This window comes from Amborella trichopoda, chromosome 13 (assembly GCF_054954075.1).
Source record: "Amborella trichopoda isolate Santa Cruz 75 chromosome 13, AtrichopodaSantaCruz75HAP2 v2.0, whole genome shotgun sequence".
Lineage (NCBI taxonomy): Eukaryota > Viridiplantae > Streptophyta > Magnoliopsida > Amborellales > Amborellaceae > Amborella > Amborella trichopoda.
Window position 1 is genome coordinate 28,677,413 of NC_142348.1, and position 17,071 is coordinate 28,694,483.

Here is a 17,071-nt window from a genome sequence, read left to right on the forward strand (position 1 = left end):
TATACATTACTTTAAAATTTCATGAAACACATCAAAATCAATCTCTTCCTCTACCAAACCAAATACTTACATATGCATAATTGATTTGATTATGGGAAGCCATATAAGTCTTAGTTATATACCATGGGATGACTTCTATGATGGCATTAAGATAAAAGACCAAATTTATATACTCAATATTACATACTCAATTCTCCGTTGCATAAGACATATATCAAACTTAAAATTATAGCAAAATAAGTGCAATACATTAAGAAGATGCTAATGGGCCGAGCCCTTTGTCCCCAAATCATTCATCAAAGCTTTGAGGGACTTAATTTTGTTCAATGGATGACATCAAAGATGGCTTGTAAACACAAGAGCTGATCCAACTAAATTATCAAAAACTTATGCATACTTTCTTACCACGTAATTGGCTTCAAAGTGTAAAAGAAAGTGAGAGACACATATTTGTGACAAAAACAATTTGTAAACGAAAAAAAAACGCAAGGATTAGACAACTCATAAAAGATGGAAGTATATGGCCATGGTGTAGTCAAATTAAGTGTATTTTTTCAAAGGAAATGCTAGGATGATGATCCCACATTGTGGTACTCAAAGCTGATATGCACAAAAAACACTCCATAAATCTCAGAGAAATCAGGTGGTAAAAACTTTGGGAAAATGGTGTCTAAATGTATGTATCTAGTCTAGACTATGCATATGACCCAGTGTTGATGCATAGTTTCTCTGGTAGTCTAGACTATACATATGAATTCCCGCATTCAATACTCATGAAGGATCAAACATAGATTAATGGAGAAGCTACTGCAATCACTAATTTACAGCAAACAAAAGGAATGGAAGCTTCAACAAAGGAGATAAAACTATGAAGCGTACCTCATATGTAGAAAATGAAATAAACTAGACACCATAGATTAATGGAGGATTGAACTTCATATGGCCATGGAAGCTAACTTGCTTCAAAGTGAAGAAGGAAGGAGACTAAGAAGAGTGGGGTGTAGGTCTCCTTTCTCTCTCCATAAAATGAAATTGGTTGTGTAAAGAAGTGAAGGTAAGTGATGTTATTTATGGTTAAGTGGTTATACCACTTCATAAGTGGTTTGATCTTAGCTCTTGGTGCTCATTATCCATGGCACATAAGAGAGCCATGATCCTAATCACACATCTCCATCTAGCCATCAAACTGTAACGATGTGATTTTCACATTATCATCACCCATTAAACCCTAGATTTTGCGAATTTACTTCATTATCCTTAAGTCTAAGATAAATCTCTCATGAACCATTTTAACAAACTAAAATTGTCCATCTTACACTTTGAAAGTAAAAAAGAATCTAGTGAGAGGGGCATGCCCCTCATGGTATTTTGAAACTCATTTTGTTTAATACTTAAAAAAAAAACAAAAAAACCGCATTGCTCATCCAATCAAATTGTGCCATTTTGTAAAGAATCACATGGATTCAACCAAATATATGATGCACTTAAAAAGATTGGATAATCAAGGTTACCATTAAAAACTTAGGGCTCAAGCCAAATTATCAAGACCTCCCCTGAACCCTAGGCACATGGGATAAAGGTCACTCATGTGGAAATTAAGCATATTCATTTAAGTTGAGTAGTACTATTCCTTTTAATTTTCATAAATTGAAAATTTACCTGAAATTTTCAATTTTACAAGTGTACCACCCATTTGTTTGACATTATATTTTTGCACATATTACTCCTCAAAGAAGTACTAAAGTTATAAAGGTTTTGTGGTCCTAATAGTGTAGTGAAGGGCCGTATCAGTACCCACATGGGTGCAGGTGCGTGAGGGTTTCATGGCCCTAAAGCTCTCTATACCCATATAAGTGCCCATAAGAAGCACCCGCTAGGTATTCTCTGGATTTCCAAGGAGCACCCAAGTGAGGTCTTGAAATTAAGGCCCTCTATGCTCATATTAACAAGCACCCACTTCGTGCACCATTAAAGTCCAAGAAGAACCCAAGTGAGTGTACAGCCATAAAGCCCTGCTGCACCCATACGGGCTTGGTTTCCTCCACGAAGCTATTGGTATGGTACACTATTTATGGCCTAATAGCATTGCAAAGGACATTTTTGATAAAAAAAAAAATGGATATTGTGTAGAATCGAACAAATACAGGTGCATTTTGAATTCCAAAATTTTAAGAAATATTTCTATTGATTTCTCTAAGAAACTACAAGGGAATTTTTTTGCAAACAGTTGCTTGGACAAGGATCTTATTTGAAAATGGTCGCAGTTTTTATGAGTCCATGTAGAAATGAGTCACCTCTCAAAAATAAATTGGAGTTTTGGACTTAATTTTTAAGGATTATTAGAGATCACAAATATGAAAAATTAATAAATTTTAAAATTAAAAATAATAATTTTATTAGTTTCAATTGTTTTTAGATGGACTACCTATTTGCATCATTAAGATGGATGCTTTTATACCTCGAGGACCGCAAATGTAAAAATACAGTCCCTGCCGCATGAAACAATTTAAATAATTTGCAGAAAAGAGGTGTGTTCATGAAATTTTAATGCTTAAGATGAGTCTAGAACGGCAGCGAGGGCCAGTGGCTCTCTATTTGTATCAATAATAAGCCCTCAAAGATGGCGATAAGGAGGAGTGGTTTTATTTGCTCCCTCACAGAGAGGGTGTGAATCTTGAAGAAAGGGAAGAAGAAAGAGGAAGGGTACATGGCATCTTTTTGCCTCTCCCCCATCCATATTTGGAAGCCGTTGCCTCCTCCATCTCCTCCATCACCTCATCGAAATCAACCTGCTTCTCCCTTTCTCTCTATAACCCTAATCCCATCATCTTCTCCCTCATTTTCTCTCACCAAAGCTCGTCGCAGGATAGCTGCCTCGGTGGTGTGCATGGCACCCGAAGAAGAAAGGATCACCCGCCGCTCTCCTCTCGATTTCCCAATTGTGAGTCTCTCTCTCTCGTTAAACTGGAAATCTTTGCATTGAGCTTTGGTTTTTCTTTTTCGCGAAATAGGGGTTTGGTTTCTTGGAAAAGCAATTTTTCTATGATGGGTATTTCTCTGGCTTTGAGAATTTGTTGCGATACTGAGTAGTTCAGATTCTTCTTATGTGAATGGTTTATTGTACTTGATTATTGGATTTTTACCTTTCTAGTGGTAAATATAGAAATTAGGTTGTAACTTGTGCATTGGTTTATGCTTTTTGTTGTGCTGTTATTTCAGTTCGAAGTTTTGCTATTTTGGATTAGGTTTTCTGGACCGGTACTTTGTTTCCAATGGTGTTCCTTTTGTCCTCCATGATTGAGAGTGAAGATATGTCTGCAAATCCTTGATTCTAATAAATCAGCTGCAGTGTGGGAAATTTCTTTTATTTTCAGGAAGTAGTTTTTACCCCCAGAATGTACATGGAACTCATGAATATTTAGAATCTATCACTTGTTCAATGTTTAGTAGAGAGAACAGCTTAGGACATCTCCAAATTATTCTTCTTTGTTGGTATTGTGAATGCATTGAGTGTAGCTTGGACAGCTTTTTTTCACTTACAAAATATTGATGGACATGCAGATAACATACTCCTGAATTTCCAAAATATGTGGTCCTAAATCATCATGCTCTCTTCTGCTGATTCTAATTTTACCAATCTCGTTAGAGATGAAAAATTCCCTAATATCCTGAAGTACTGAAGCGACACATCACAGTGAATCTCAGTCGTCCTAGCCCAATAAATAAGTTTGATCATACCCCACAAGTTATTCGACTCAAGTATTACTGTATTACACATAATCTCAATAGGCCAAGTATTTTGCAATTTATGCAAAGGCCATGCAGTAACACAAACTTTGATTCTCTAAACTCAATTGCATAGCTTAAAACCAGATGTGTATCTCAAGAAGTCTAACTGAAAGTTATCATAGCCTAGGTTGTTTTAGCTTTGAAATAATTGATCAGTTTCATCATAATAGAACCTAAAAAGCAGGATTTACTGAAACAAATCAAGAGGACGGTGTCCTTTCAGCTGTAATTGCATGGATTGGGACATTTCCGTTCTTGGTGCATCGAGGATAATGGCATCTATTGCTTTGATCATGAAACATTTTTAGCTTTTATCCTCCTAACAATGTTACCTCAATGGAAATCTCTCTGAAATTCCTGATTGTTTCTTTTAGGTAGTGCTTATTGTTATTACATCACAATCCAACCACTGTTTCAAAATGCGGACCGCCCAGCGCCTAGGCAGTCCAGCAGGTGTAGGCAACCAAACTAGGCAGGTGGTCCCTGGGCAGCCGCCTAGGCATTACGGCACCCGCCTAGGCAGGTGCTCAACGTTGAGCCCTGGGCGGTCGCTCAGGGCCTGTGCCCCGCCTAGGGGCGGAAATGACATTTTTTTAGGTTCTTTTGGGTTTTTTTTTTTTGAAAAAAAAGCTTTTAAGGGTGGGTTTTAAGTTCATTTGAAGCTTAAACCCACAAGAACCCATTTTAGAGAGATAGAAACGTAAAAAAAAAACTAGATTTTGTGATTTTCATTGGATCGAAGTGTTTCTCAAAATTATGGAAAATGGGTCCAAACATTGTCCATCAATATTAGATTTAGTTTTGGAGTTTTTTTAATCCTATTAGAGTGTGTTTTTGAATATTTTAGCACCAGAAAACATCTTAGAGGTGTAAGTTTGGAGTTCAAGCCATCAAAGTAAGTTCAAAATTTTGTTGTTTTAGATTGCTTGTTTTATTTTGAGATGTCTTCTTCAAGATGTAGTCGAAGTAGAGATCCGGGTTGGAAATATGGATATAACCTGAATCCAAATGACAAAAATTACATAAGATGCAATTATTGTGAAAAAGATACAAAAGGGGGCATAAACTGGTTTAAGAAATATTTTGCCGGTATTAAGGGGGATGTTGCCCCTTGTAAAAATGTTCGTGAAACTATCAGAGAGGAGATTAAGCAATATATGAGGGGAAAATTTTATATAAGGTTGCAACCTTAAAATGTAGAATTAAAGATGCATCTTAAAAATCTATCGGAAAAGATTGTTTTAGCTCTAATTGATGATCTGGACATCATGATCTATGAATATGAAAAAATAGAAAGATTTTGAGTCCCAGAAATAGTGTACCTTTCAAGACATTATCTAGACCGTCCATATTCTAGCTTTTTATGAATTTATAGATCTACTTGATTTTAACTATTTTTGAAGTTTAAAATTTTATAAGTAGATATGAAAATAGATTTTAAGATAATCCTAAGAATGTTTTACACCAAAATTACATATTGTGATAAAATTAAGAGGTGTGCCTTAATTGAATTGTTTAAGGTTGCAACCTTATAGAAACTACACCCATATATGAGTTATGTAAAACACAAACAAGAACAAAATCCTTGTCATTTGAATAGGCCTTTTTTTGGTTCTGCTAGAAGAAGTGATCCGGTTGGAAGTATGGTCATAACTTGAAACCAAATGATAAAAATTGTATAAGGTGCAATTTTTGTGAAAAAGATACCAATGGCTGTATTAACCGATTCAAGAAACACCTTGCCGGTATTAAAGGGAATGTTTGCTTCTTGTAAAAAGGTTCTTGAACCTATTCGGGATGAGATTAAACAATTTTTGAATTTAGTAGAACCAGAAAAGGATGAAAATTAGCCTTGTTCTATGAAAATATCTTTTCTAGGTTCTTCTAGAAATGGTGATCCAGTATGGTCATAACCTGAATCCAAATGAAAAAAATTGTATTTAATGTAATTATTGTGGAAATGATACTAATGGGGGTATTTACCGGTTCAAAAAACATGTCGCCGGTATTAAGGGGGATGTTGCCCCATGTAAAAATGTTCTTGAGGCTACCAGGGAGGAGATTATATAATATTTGAGTTCAGGGAAGCACAAAAAGATAGAAAAGGGTAGAGTAGCTAAGACTCTTAGGGCCTCGTCTGCACAGAGTAAGAGGGAGGTAGAAGAAGAGGAGGTAGAGGTAGATTCAGGAGAAATAGAGGAGGACGAGCGTTATGTTGAAGTGGGAGATGACTTTGATGATGATGGCCTCAAATATGATGCATATGACGAGGCTTACCCTACTCCTTCTGATGATGATGATGATGATTGAAGAATGAAGAGTTGAAGACACTTGACTCTTGGTGTTGACTGTTGAGTGTTGACTATTGTGTCCTAGACTGTATATTTTTTGAATTTTTGTTTATTTTCTTTTTCTTATTTTTAGTTTCTACTAACTTTTGTATGCATCGGACTATCAGTGTATGCTTGTATTGTTTTAGCATTGTATGAAAATATGGATTATGGACTGTCAAAGTTCTCCTAATTCATGGAAATATCAAATATGAATTATGGATAGAATATCAAAGTTATAATATTTGGGGTTAGAATATCAAAATTCTCCTCATTTATGGTTAGAATATCAAAATTCTAACATTTTTCTTTCTACTGGGCCGCTTAGGTTCTGGACGCCCGCCTAGGCGCTGGGCGGTCTGGACCCCACAGCCGTCTAGGTGCCGCCAAGCGCTTTTTGAAACATTGAATCCAACTAAACATTTACAGTAATGCATTTGCGTTTGACATGAAATTCTTAGAAAGTCGCTTTAAACTTGACAAACTTGAAACTCCTTTATAGATGAAAACTCTTCTAGCATCAAGTAAGTTCTTTTTCACAATTTGTAACTTCTGGCCTTTTTCATGGTGGATCTCTCTTTAATGCAGTATTTTCTCTCTTGGATTATTTTTTTCTGCATTGTCCCACCCGAGTGTATTCCTTTCATGTCAATTTCTTTGGAAAGGACTATGTTCCTACATAGTACTACTCTTACAGACTTTTGGGGTCTAGATATAAAGTTTTCTCCATCGTAAGAGGTTATGAATTGGTATGCATCAAGTTTCTTCAATTGAAGAAATATGGGTTTAGAGATGAATTTGTTTTAATAAAGAGGGAAACTCTCATAACTCCTGCTCAAATTATCCCTTTTTGATAGTGTTCTGTGCACATGGGAGAGAGAGAAAAAAACATAAGAAGAATTTGTCCTTCTCCCATAATGTCAGTGAATCTCCACATGTAAGCTGTCACTTACTGCAACCACATTATAACATCAAGATAAGACCTGAAAAATAGGGGTAGTTAAGAAGAACATTAAAAGACCATATGTCAATTGTCAAGTTAAGAGAGTTCTATGTACATCTGCTTCAAAGAAATCATAGATGCTCATGGGTCATGCAAAAGTCTAGGATATCTAGTATGAAATTTTCACAAAGCTTCCTGACCTTGTCACTCTCTGAGGCTTGAGCTCCCTATGGAGGTGCCATTGGAATCATGCATTAACAAATATCGAGCAGCGTTTCCCAGTGGGCGCTGGGATTAAGTTCATATTGTCATCCACTCTTGGATCATGCAAATTTCACTACAAGGATGGAGATTTTAGTAGCTCTAGAGCCGTGAAGTTACAGATCTCATGATTTTGTCACTTAATGCATCTACTACCAAAATTCACCGAATTGTCTTTTTTAAATGTTCTGAAGTAATGTCTCTGAAAATTTGTCCTGTTGATCAATTGCCCGTTAGGGCTTTCACTGACCTGGCATTTTCTCATCAGGTCTAACATGTTCAGGAAATAATTCCCATAGGAATATGAGATAGGGTGGTCATCAGTCTCTTCAGACTCACTGTAAAAGAAAGTTATGGAACATATAATTGGGGTTTGGGGTTTGAACCCCATGCTGTTCCATCATAATGTTCTTGTCATGGATGGTGAACTAGCCAAAGGTGGGAAAGGAATGCTAATGGGATTCTTAAATATTACAACCTAGGGGATTTGAGAACCCTTACTTTCAAAATCTCGTATGGAGACCTCTGTGCACGATGAAGTCCTTGTCTGGGCATATCTGTTTATCACCATTTCGACATCCACAAGCTTCATTTTTTATTACAGGCATCAGATCCCCAGATGCCCTATCTCTTCATTATAGGTAATCCAGGACTTGGACTTCTGATGATAAGATGATGCCTGCTACTAGTTAGTGAGAGAATTTGGATTCTGAACACAGGATTTCTGAGCCATATCCTAAGTAGCATCTAGAATCTAAGTTCTCCCATGCCCCACTTGAAACCTGGCACCATTTCTAAATGCTATTCCTTCCAGGTTCCTTTGACTTTGGTAAAGTTGACCAACAAGCTAATAGCCCACCTATCTCTATCTCATTTCTAGTTGCACTCCATTGCTCTAGATTAAGAGCCTTTTGACCTTCTTGTCAAAGGTTTTACTGGGCCTTTCATTAGCCTCCGCTACCTCAAATCAATATATATTGAGTCTTAGTTCCGGGGACCTTGTGTCTAGAATTATGGTCTCGTTCTCTAATTTTTATGCTTTCATGCCCTTGGTCATCGTTCCCCAGCTTCTTCCTATGCGAATCCTTCAGAAAATTGTATTTTTAAACCTACTGCTGCTCCACTTTCAGTTCAATATTTTGAAACTTAGATTCAGCTCAAGACTCCCAGGGTTCCTAGGCCAAGTAGCACCAGTTACGACTTGGCCACGAGTCACTAAGTCTCATTCGAGTATATGGTAAAGATCTTTATAGAAGTGGTAGATATGGGCTAATCTCCTAGTATTTCTACTGGACTTGCCAGGGTCCTGAAGCCAGTCGACTTGGGCAAGTCCTAAGCTGACTTGCCAAGTTTTTAAACCCTTACTGATCTATAGTTTTAGTTCTTTACAGATTTCTTTGCAATTAACTAATACTTGGGTCCCTCATTGCCTCCTCTCTGTTGGAATTCTTTTTGGATTCTCTTGAGCTTCTTTGGTACTGATCTGGATCTAGAATAGGGGCATAAAATAAATCAGGATATTGTATAGTGGATTTGGTGAGGGTAGGCCTACTTCTAAAAATAGTACTGGCTCTTCTAAGATGTCAGCCATGCTTTGCATTTGTGGATTTCTTACAAACTCTTCTTTTGGTTGTGAATACATTGAAAAAAGAGAATGTATTTTATCAAAAAAGGAAAAAATAGACTCGTTGGGTGTTAGTCATTCAAAATGATTTATTGTGAAGCTTGAAAACTAGAAATTCCTCATCGCATCTTCTTATCAATCTTAAACTTTCAACTCTGGACTACAGAAAATCATTTAGTTGTTGCACATTGAAGAGGGGTCACCATCTCTTGTCCTGATCCTATCATAAACCCTATCTTAGGCCTCCAATCTAGTAACTTTGACAATCATTTAGCTGAAGGTTTATGATTCTGTAGTTAATGTAAAAGGGGACAAGGGGTCCCCCTTCTGAGTGCTGTTAAAAATCATTAAAGACATCTTCTACAGAGCCATTCATCAAGATCTAAACCGAGCTAGAGAGATGAACTATCTGGATTCATATATGCAGTTGACTACCAAAATACGTTTTGCCAATGAAGTAGTTCATGTGCTTTGTGGTAATCTTTTGCCATGTCCACCTTACAAAAATGCCTATTATTGCCCTCTAACATCTTCATTCAAGGCACTGATGTCATCACCTTTACACCAAGAATAAGCTCTTTTTACTTAGTCTGAAATAAACTGATGTTCTGATTTGGTGCATGGTTACCCAAATCTCTCTGCCGAGGTCACAATTTCGGTACGGAATCCTGATTTGGCATTTTCGACAAGGAATCTTCATAGAAACCATTTCTTGGAACTTAGGAATCTCGATTCCGCAAGTTAGGAATCTCATTTCATACCCATTTAGGAATCTCAATCCCATTATTTGTGGAATCTCGGTCCCAAAAATTTTCGAATCTTGATCCCAACATTTATTAAAACTTGATTCTATACCTGTTTATTCTTGATCCCACATGTGATGAATTTTGATTCGTTATAGGTTTTGAATCTAGAATCTACAACATAAAATACCTCTGTTCATAGGAGCTGGGTACTGCGATTCAATCAATATGGAGGTTTGCTTCGACTTCCATAAGATACTGGTTTGATATCAAAGTCTGTCTCTACCCACGTGTTGTTTTTTAATTCATGCAGTAATGTATCCATGTGTGTGCTTGATGTTTAGATTGAATTTCTCCCCTACCAGCATAATGTGAACGCAAGCAACAAAATAAAAATAAAATAAAATAAATAAAATATAAATAAAATAATAAAAAGAACAATTCGAAGTACATAAACATCCAATTTCCTAAATTGTTACCACTTTTTAAAGATATTTGGAGTAGAAATCTTCATTCGATTCAAATGCTTCTAAGCAGTGTTTGTAAAATTGAACCGGAGCGGTTAATCGGACATGGGCCTAGAAGCGATTTAAGTAGCCTAACTGGTAGACCGGCCGATTCAACCGCTCTAACCGGGTGAGTCCTGGGCGGTAAAAAAAGTGTTGAAAAAAATAAAATAGATACAAAAAAAAATCTACTAAAATATGAAAAGCATATAAAGAATGATTAAAACAAAAACATTCAACCTGTTGGTTAGCGGTTAGATTGCCCGGTTTTGCGAACACTGCTTCTAAGAGTGCAATTGCATCTAATAGTGCTAAAGACTGGCTGGAGTCACATTTCTAACAGTGCTAGGATGGACTGCCTTTTCTTTAAGGTATAATTGGTAACTACAACACATACAATAAATGTCATGGCACAAAGAAAATCCTATTTTGTCTGTATAATTATGAAGTCAAGATCGCAATTTAGAAATACATGGGATAACATTTGTATCTTTTGTAGATCATTTCCCTAGAATACGACTTGGCCCTAAGTTCAATAATCAATGCATTGACTTCAAATTTGAGGAACCCTTCTACAAGTCTAATAAGAGACATTTGATATAGCTTGCTTAAATAGCTTCTAAGCCTATAAAGCGCGCGATGTCGTTGATATACGAAACTTGTTCTATGGGGCTTCGAACTTGACTCCATAAATTTAATAATCTCGATTACCGATTGGGATCAAACTCGATTCTAAACTAATATGATTCCCAATTCCAAATTGGCATGAATCTTGGTTCTACATACGTCAAAAACTGGATTTCAAATTTTTCATAATTCCGATTCCAACTGGTGCAAAAATCGGTTCCACATATGTTGGAAACTCGATTCCTAAGATTTCAGAATCTCAATTTCCTTAGGGGTCGATTCCAAGGAGGTAGGAATCTCAATTCCAGGGAGGTTAGAATCTTGATTCCATATTCCATATGTGGTGGAATCTCGATTCCATTTTGGTCAATTTTTTATTCCCAAAAAATAGGAATCTCGGTCCCTGCGATTCCTCATTGGACGGATGTTGATTCTGAAAACAAGAATGTTCTAGCCGGCCGCGATTCCGCAATTCTGATTCCTAAAGTGATTCGGGTTCCCAAGCATTTCCCGCAACTATGATTTGGTGTGTGATGTGGTTGTATAACTTTCGAAGTAATTGAATTTGTTGTTCATGTATTTAAAAGAAAAAACTTTTCCTCGTATCCAATTGTTCTATGTTATTTAGTGAATATTTTCAGATATGCTCTAGGAGTGGAGTTCGTTCCACCTTGCTAGGATCAGGTGGCATGGTGTTAGATCGGTTATTAGTGTAGATGAGTTGATAGAGGAACACAATTATATCTAGGGTCAAAAGAATCTCTTATCTTGTTGCCAAATTTTCTTAGCATGTTGCTTTTGAATTTGAATTTTTATTTATTGTTCATCACCTCTCCTCCATTTTCATTTGGAAAGTTAGTCTATGTTTTCTTCTTATTGATATAGGTCACACACACATATCGTAAAATATTTGATGCATCGGGGTAAAATGTTTGATGTGTTGGGCATATTCCCCATCTAGATCACCTTGTTTTTTGAACGGAACCAGAAGATGATTCTTTCTCCTACCTAACAAAAGGAACTAAACCCAAAATATCGATAAAACCAAAACCTTATCTTGAAAGCATAATTCAAGCTCCAATCTTGAATAAAGTTAAAATATTAATATCCATTATCATCATCATCGTCATCATCATTATCATCGTAGCCTTATCTCAATTATTTCGGGTCGGCTACATGAATCATGTTCCTTCGTTTTTCTCTAATATAAAATAGGTTCAGGATTCATGATACGACGTGGCAAAGTTTTACGCTAGTTGCTACCTAACGAAACCCACCTCCTTTACTTGGGCTTGGGATGGGTTTAGGGAATGTTAAGGTCCTCACCCTTATTAGAACTAAGAAAAAAATCCTTGAAAAACAAAAAAAAATCCAAACCTAAATTCACAGCGAATCTTAGCAAACACTATCAAGAATCGAAACCCATATTAGGAAAAATGTCAAACGCAATTCTAATCTTGAAATGGGGCAACACCAAACCCCAACTTTAAAAAAAAAAGAAAAGAAATAAGAGAGAGAAGAAAGTATATCAATGTTCAAAAAAAAAAAAAATCAACTTTCAATAAAAAAAAAATAAATCTAAAACCCAATATTGAAAAGTATCACAAAACTCCTTTTTAGGCGCACGTGATCAAGGTTTTTCTTAAATCTCACAACTATAGGAAGCCTTGACTAGAAACCCTTGAACAATATGCGATCTTTGTGTGTGGGACGTGCTCAGCTTTTCATTTCCAAAAATATTCTAAGTGTGAGAGAGGCTGCTGAGATGAGGCTAGAGAGATGAGAGAGAGTGGTGTGCTACTTTTGGAGAGAGAGAGAGAGAGAGAGAGAGAGAGAGAGATGTGACTTGTGTTGTAGAGATTTGGGCCCCCACAATGAGACAATATATAGACTTTTGGTTAGGGTTAGGGTTTCTAGGGTTACCCATCCTTGAAGATTTGATCTAGACCATTGATCATAAGAGACCAGTGGGGTGAGAGATCTTAGCCTTACAATCCATAAATTAGCTATCATGATCTAATGGAAGGTGCTAGAACATTATTCTTCAGCTTCCTTAACCTAAATCCCATCAAATATTTAATACGAGGAAATATATTTCTGTTTCCTCTTATTTCCATTCATTCTCTACACATGCCTCTTTGAAAAGTCAAAATATCTTTCATTTCAAAACCTTCCTTTTTCATTTCAATTGATTGAGTGGCCAACTTACATGCCACAAAATAAGAAAGAAGGTTGCACTATGTGGGGTGTGTCACTCATGGGGCTCTAGTCCACGCACTTCCCCGCATGTTTTAATTTGGTGGGGCCCATGGAGTATAATGGGCCCCCATGTGTATTAGTAATTAAAAAATTAACTAATGATTTTAGAAAATATTTACTATTTTATTTCTCTTTGAATAATTAAATATCTGAAAATTTAGTTTAGGCATATTTATAAACCTGTTTTGGTAAAATAAAATCTGAAAATCATTTATAATCAAGGTAATTATTTCTAAACTAATTTGATGGGATTCTGATCCTACTTAGTTAAGGAAAATGCAAAAATACTAAAGCACTCCATTTCTATTAGAGACTATGAACCACATTCACTTTCTCAAACTGAACCAGTAGTTTCCATGACCGGTAGTACATTACAAGGGTTCATAATTGGGCCACCAAAGTCAGCCAATAGGTGAAAGGAGCACAATCTTAGTTTATGGACTACAGGTTCCCCCAAGGGATAAGCCTAGGTCACACAAACTTGTGCACACACATCACAATTTGGTGCATAGGGGCTCTTTCTCGCATGTACACGCAACACCCTCAATGGTGCTTTGCTTCTCGATACGGCTATCATATGTATATTGTCGTGTGATGGTCTAAGATGAGGATTTGGCCCTTGTCGCTTCAAGCCTACTAATCACACAGAAGGGTCACACAGTCCCTTGACAAACTACCTTGGACATCTCCGACCTTATCAAGGGGCAACCCTACTAACCCTTCGCGGTTGTGCCTTATGCCCAAGTATCTTAGGGTTTTAGAATTCAACTGGCCTAGCTCGTCAAGCCTAGTTTGAGTCTCGGCATCAATATTGTCAACTTTGGTCCCTCTGGACTACACTCCCACTAGAGTTCATTATTCCACTATAATAAAATTGGTCGCGTGCTCTCATAAAGCCTTTAAATAGCCACAAAAACCCAACACTTGAGGGCAGGTGTCAAGCTCTGTGCTTTGGGCCAAGGCACTGGGCGCCTATTCCTTCGCATGCCTCAAGGTGCAGAGCCGGGAAACCTTCTTGAAAACTATATAATCTTCATAATATCCATGGATGTGGGGAGCTTGGTTTGGTGGTGGCGACTCACCGCCCGCCCTCCCGGTGGGGGAATCTTGCTTCAACAATCCTAGAAGTAGAGCACGAGCGGAGCTCGCTCCACGGCCTTCATAAAGGGTTCTCAATCCCTATCTTGTGAAAGGGACCTTGCTCCTTATGAAAGGGACATTGTGACCCTATAGAAAACGGGGATACGATCTTGTTTTAAAGAGTTATCGACCCTAGGGGTTTTTGATTTTGTGCTGAATTTTTGCTTTCTGAAAATATTCTAGCTAACAACTGCATGTTGAGTTTTTGCATCGGTGGTTGTAAAGTGGTGTGCTGACTCGAAATCGGCTTGGATGCTAGGGGTCTCCTCTCCAGGATTGTCCGGAATTGGGAAATTGTCGAAGTTGTCCAAAACTGGGCAGTTCGCACTGACTAAATCCCCTATGTAGCTCAGTTTACAGCTGGGATTTTGGCAATTCCTAATTTTGGTTCTCTCATGGCCCTGGAATCTCTCTTTTCTCAAATTGTCTTAGAACTATCAGGTCGTAGAGTTCTCATTGTGCATGTGTGTTGTTAATTCTAAAAAGTGGATTGTATGTTTTTCGTATTATATATGTGTATATATATATATATGTATATGGTTCTTCCCAAGTCTTCTCATATTCATATAGTACATATATCAGGTTGTTCCCTGAGCAATGCTCGTAGCCATTCCTAAGGTAGGGAGCTTCTGCCATGGGTTGGTCCTAGGTTCCTGCTCCCACTTCGGTTCTTGCTCCTACTTTGGCTCCCAACAATGTATGCGATACTATAGCAGCCCCTCAATGAGGAAATCACCTCAAGATATTAATTATATAATACAGATATTACATTGTATGCTTCCTTATTTATGGGTTTATGTTCATCTTGTTTATGGATTGGCTTGGATCGTTTATGGGCCTGTTTAAGTAAACAAGTGAAGCCAAGCCAAGGTTGGAAGTCAGGCCATGCTCAAGGCCCCTCTTCCACAAAGTTTGGAAGCCGCCCCTTGTAGGGGTTATCATGGAATTGGTGGCCTCCAAACAACAATGTCAATTGAGGTTGTTTTTTAAGGCTGCTGGAAGCAACAGCGTCTAGCTATTCCATTCTCGTGTAAGAAACGCAGGAGTGCTACAGTCCTTGGATGCTGCAGCTTCCACAAAACAAACACACCCTTAATGAAGTCATGGCTCAAGCTGGGTGGTTCAAGCTTGAGTCACGCTCAAGTGGAACTCGAACTTGTCCTCCCTCTCAACTGCCCCACCCCGAAAATCCCCATCCAATTCATGCCATGCTAATGCCCAAGCTCGGCCTGGCTCGGGTAAGTGACACCCCTAGTTGTGAATCATGTGCAGTTTTTGTACATGGGACTCATTAATATTTACAAGCTGAATGAAGTTCATTTACCAAATTGAACTCCTTATTCTATTTTGAGTCCTTGCCATTATTTGGAAGGCAATGTACTTGGTATAGTTATTATTGATGTTACAAACAATGGGTTGAAATCTTCCAGTAATTGTTACCATGGATATATGAAGAGATACATGAGCATTGACCAGGAAGTAAAAACAAATGTTGAAAATCCGATTATACAAAAGTATATCAAAGCGATTCATCTTAAAAAGCATCGGTTCTTCAAGGCTGCGGAAAATAAATTTTGTTTCCATGAGCATGAATATGAACTGGGCTCTGTAATTTATATAGGTATTTAATTGTTTGATGGTCAGTTCTTGTGATATGTTCTTCGCATCCCATCTATTTCATTCTTATGGCAGGAATGGGAAAGACCAAAACCAGGGCGGAGGCCTGATATATTCCCCCAGTTTAGCCCAATGAAAACGCCTTTGCCACCTCCCATGCCTTATGATCCACCAGAGGAAGATGAGGAAGAGGAGGAAAAGAAAGAGGGGGAAGATGAGGAGGATCCTGAGAAGGAAGAAACTGAGAATCCAGAGGGCCAGTAAGCTGGGTCTCTTGTCTGTAGGACTTAGTGGCTAAAGCTTTTGTCCTTCCCATTGCTTACAGCCTTTACGCCCTTTTTGGCAGAGAGTAAGTGTGAGTAGGTTGATGCATGTATATTACCCGGGGTATGGGGTTCGGCAACTCAATGGGGATGTGAACAAATGGTAGGATAGGAGGAATGTTTGGCCTGAAAGTTGCGCAAGCTAAAGGGCCTTTAGCTGGGCTTTGTAGTTTTAATTTTGGAGGGTCCTTTGTATAAATATCTGAGTTTAGGGTTTCAATTGCGGATGTAGTGATGTATTGGTGTCGTGATACCATTTGATCCTTCACGTAAGCACTGGTTTGCTTCATTGATTTATTGGAAATGAAATGTGGTTGTTTATTTCTTCTCTTCTATACCATCTACAGCAAGTTGTGACTTGTAGCTTCTAAATTGCTTGTCACTTGATGGTGATGATATGATTGTGATGATGATTAGAGAGATGCTAACTTTTGATTATTTTTTTTCGGGTAATTCAATGGGGAAGACATGGCCCTAGGTATTTTTTTCCAAATAGTTTAAGAGGAGGGAGCTAGTGTCAGTGGGAATGAAAACCACAATATGTAGGCTAGAGAGTGTGTGTGGTGATTAGGAGTTGATTTTTCGAAGGTGTGAGGGGGGCTAGTGTTTGTGGAATGGAAACCACAATGTGTTGACTTGTATTTTTTTCCGAATAGTTTAAGAGTTGATTTTTCGAAGGTGTTAGGGGGCTAGTGTAAGTGGGAATGAAAACCACAATATGGTGACTAGAGAGTGTGTGGTGATTAGGAGTTGATTTTTCAAAGGTGTGAGGGGGATTAGTGTCCGTGGAATGGAAACCGCAATGTGCTGACTAGAGTGTGCGGTGATTAGAGAGATGCTAGTTGATATCAATGTTTTACTCTTTATATTTCCTTTTATTTATTTTCTTGTTTGTGGCAAGTTGCCTCC

The 17,071-nt window shown here is 37.7% G+C and overlaps 1 protein-coding gene across 1 annotated transcript; it reads left to right on the top strand.

Moving 5' to 3' along the window:
- Positions 1-2,636: 2,636 nt before the first annotated feature.
- LOC18444965 (uncharacterized) lies at positions 2,637-16,495 on the top strand. The gene is made up of 2 exons (XM_006855118.4): positions 2,637-2,941; positions 15,915-16,495. Exons 1-2 carry the CDS (start codon positions 2,708-2,710, stop codon positions 16,101-16,103), a joined length of 423 nt encoding a protein of 140 aa, XP_006855180.1. The 5' UTR covers positions 2,637-2,707; the 3' UTR covers positions 16,104-16,495.
- Positions 16,496-17,071: the final 576 nt, after the last annotated feature.

Excerpts from the sequence above, each read along its gene's own strand:
- LOC18444965 (XM_006855118.4), top strand. The coding sequence starts at position 2,708 with ATGGCATCTTTTTGCCTCTCCCCCATCCATATTTGGAAGCCGTTGCCT. Across the intron at positions 2,942-15,914 it reads CTCCTCTCGATTTCCCAATT|GAATGGGAAAGACCAAAACC; the intron begins GTGAGTCTCTCT and ends TTCTTATGGCAG.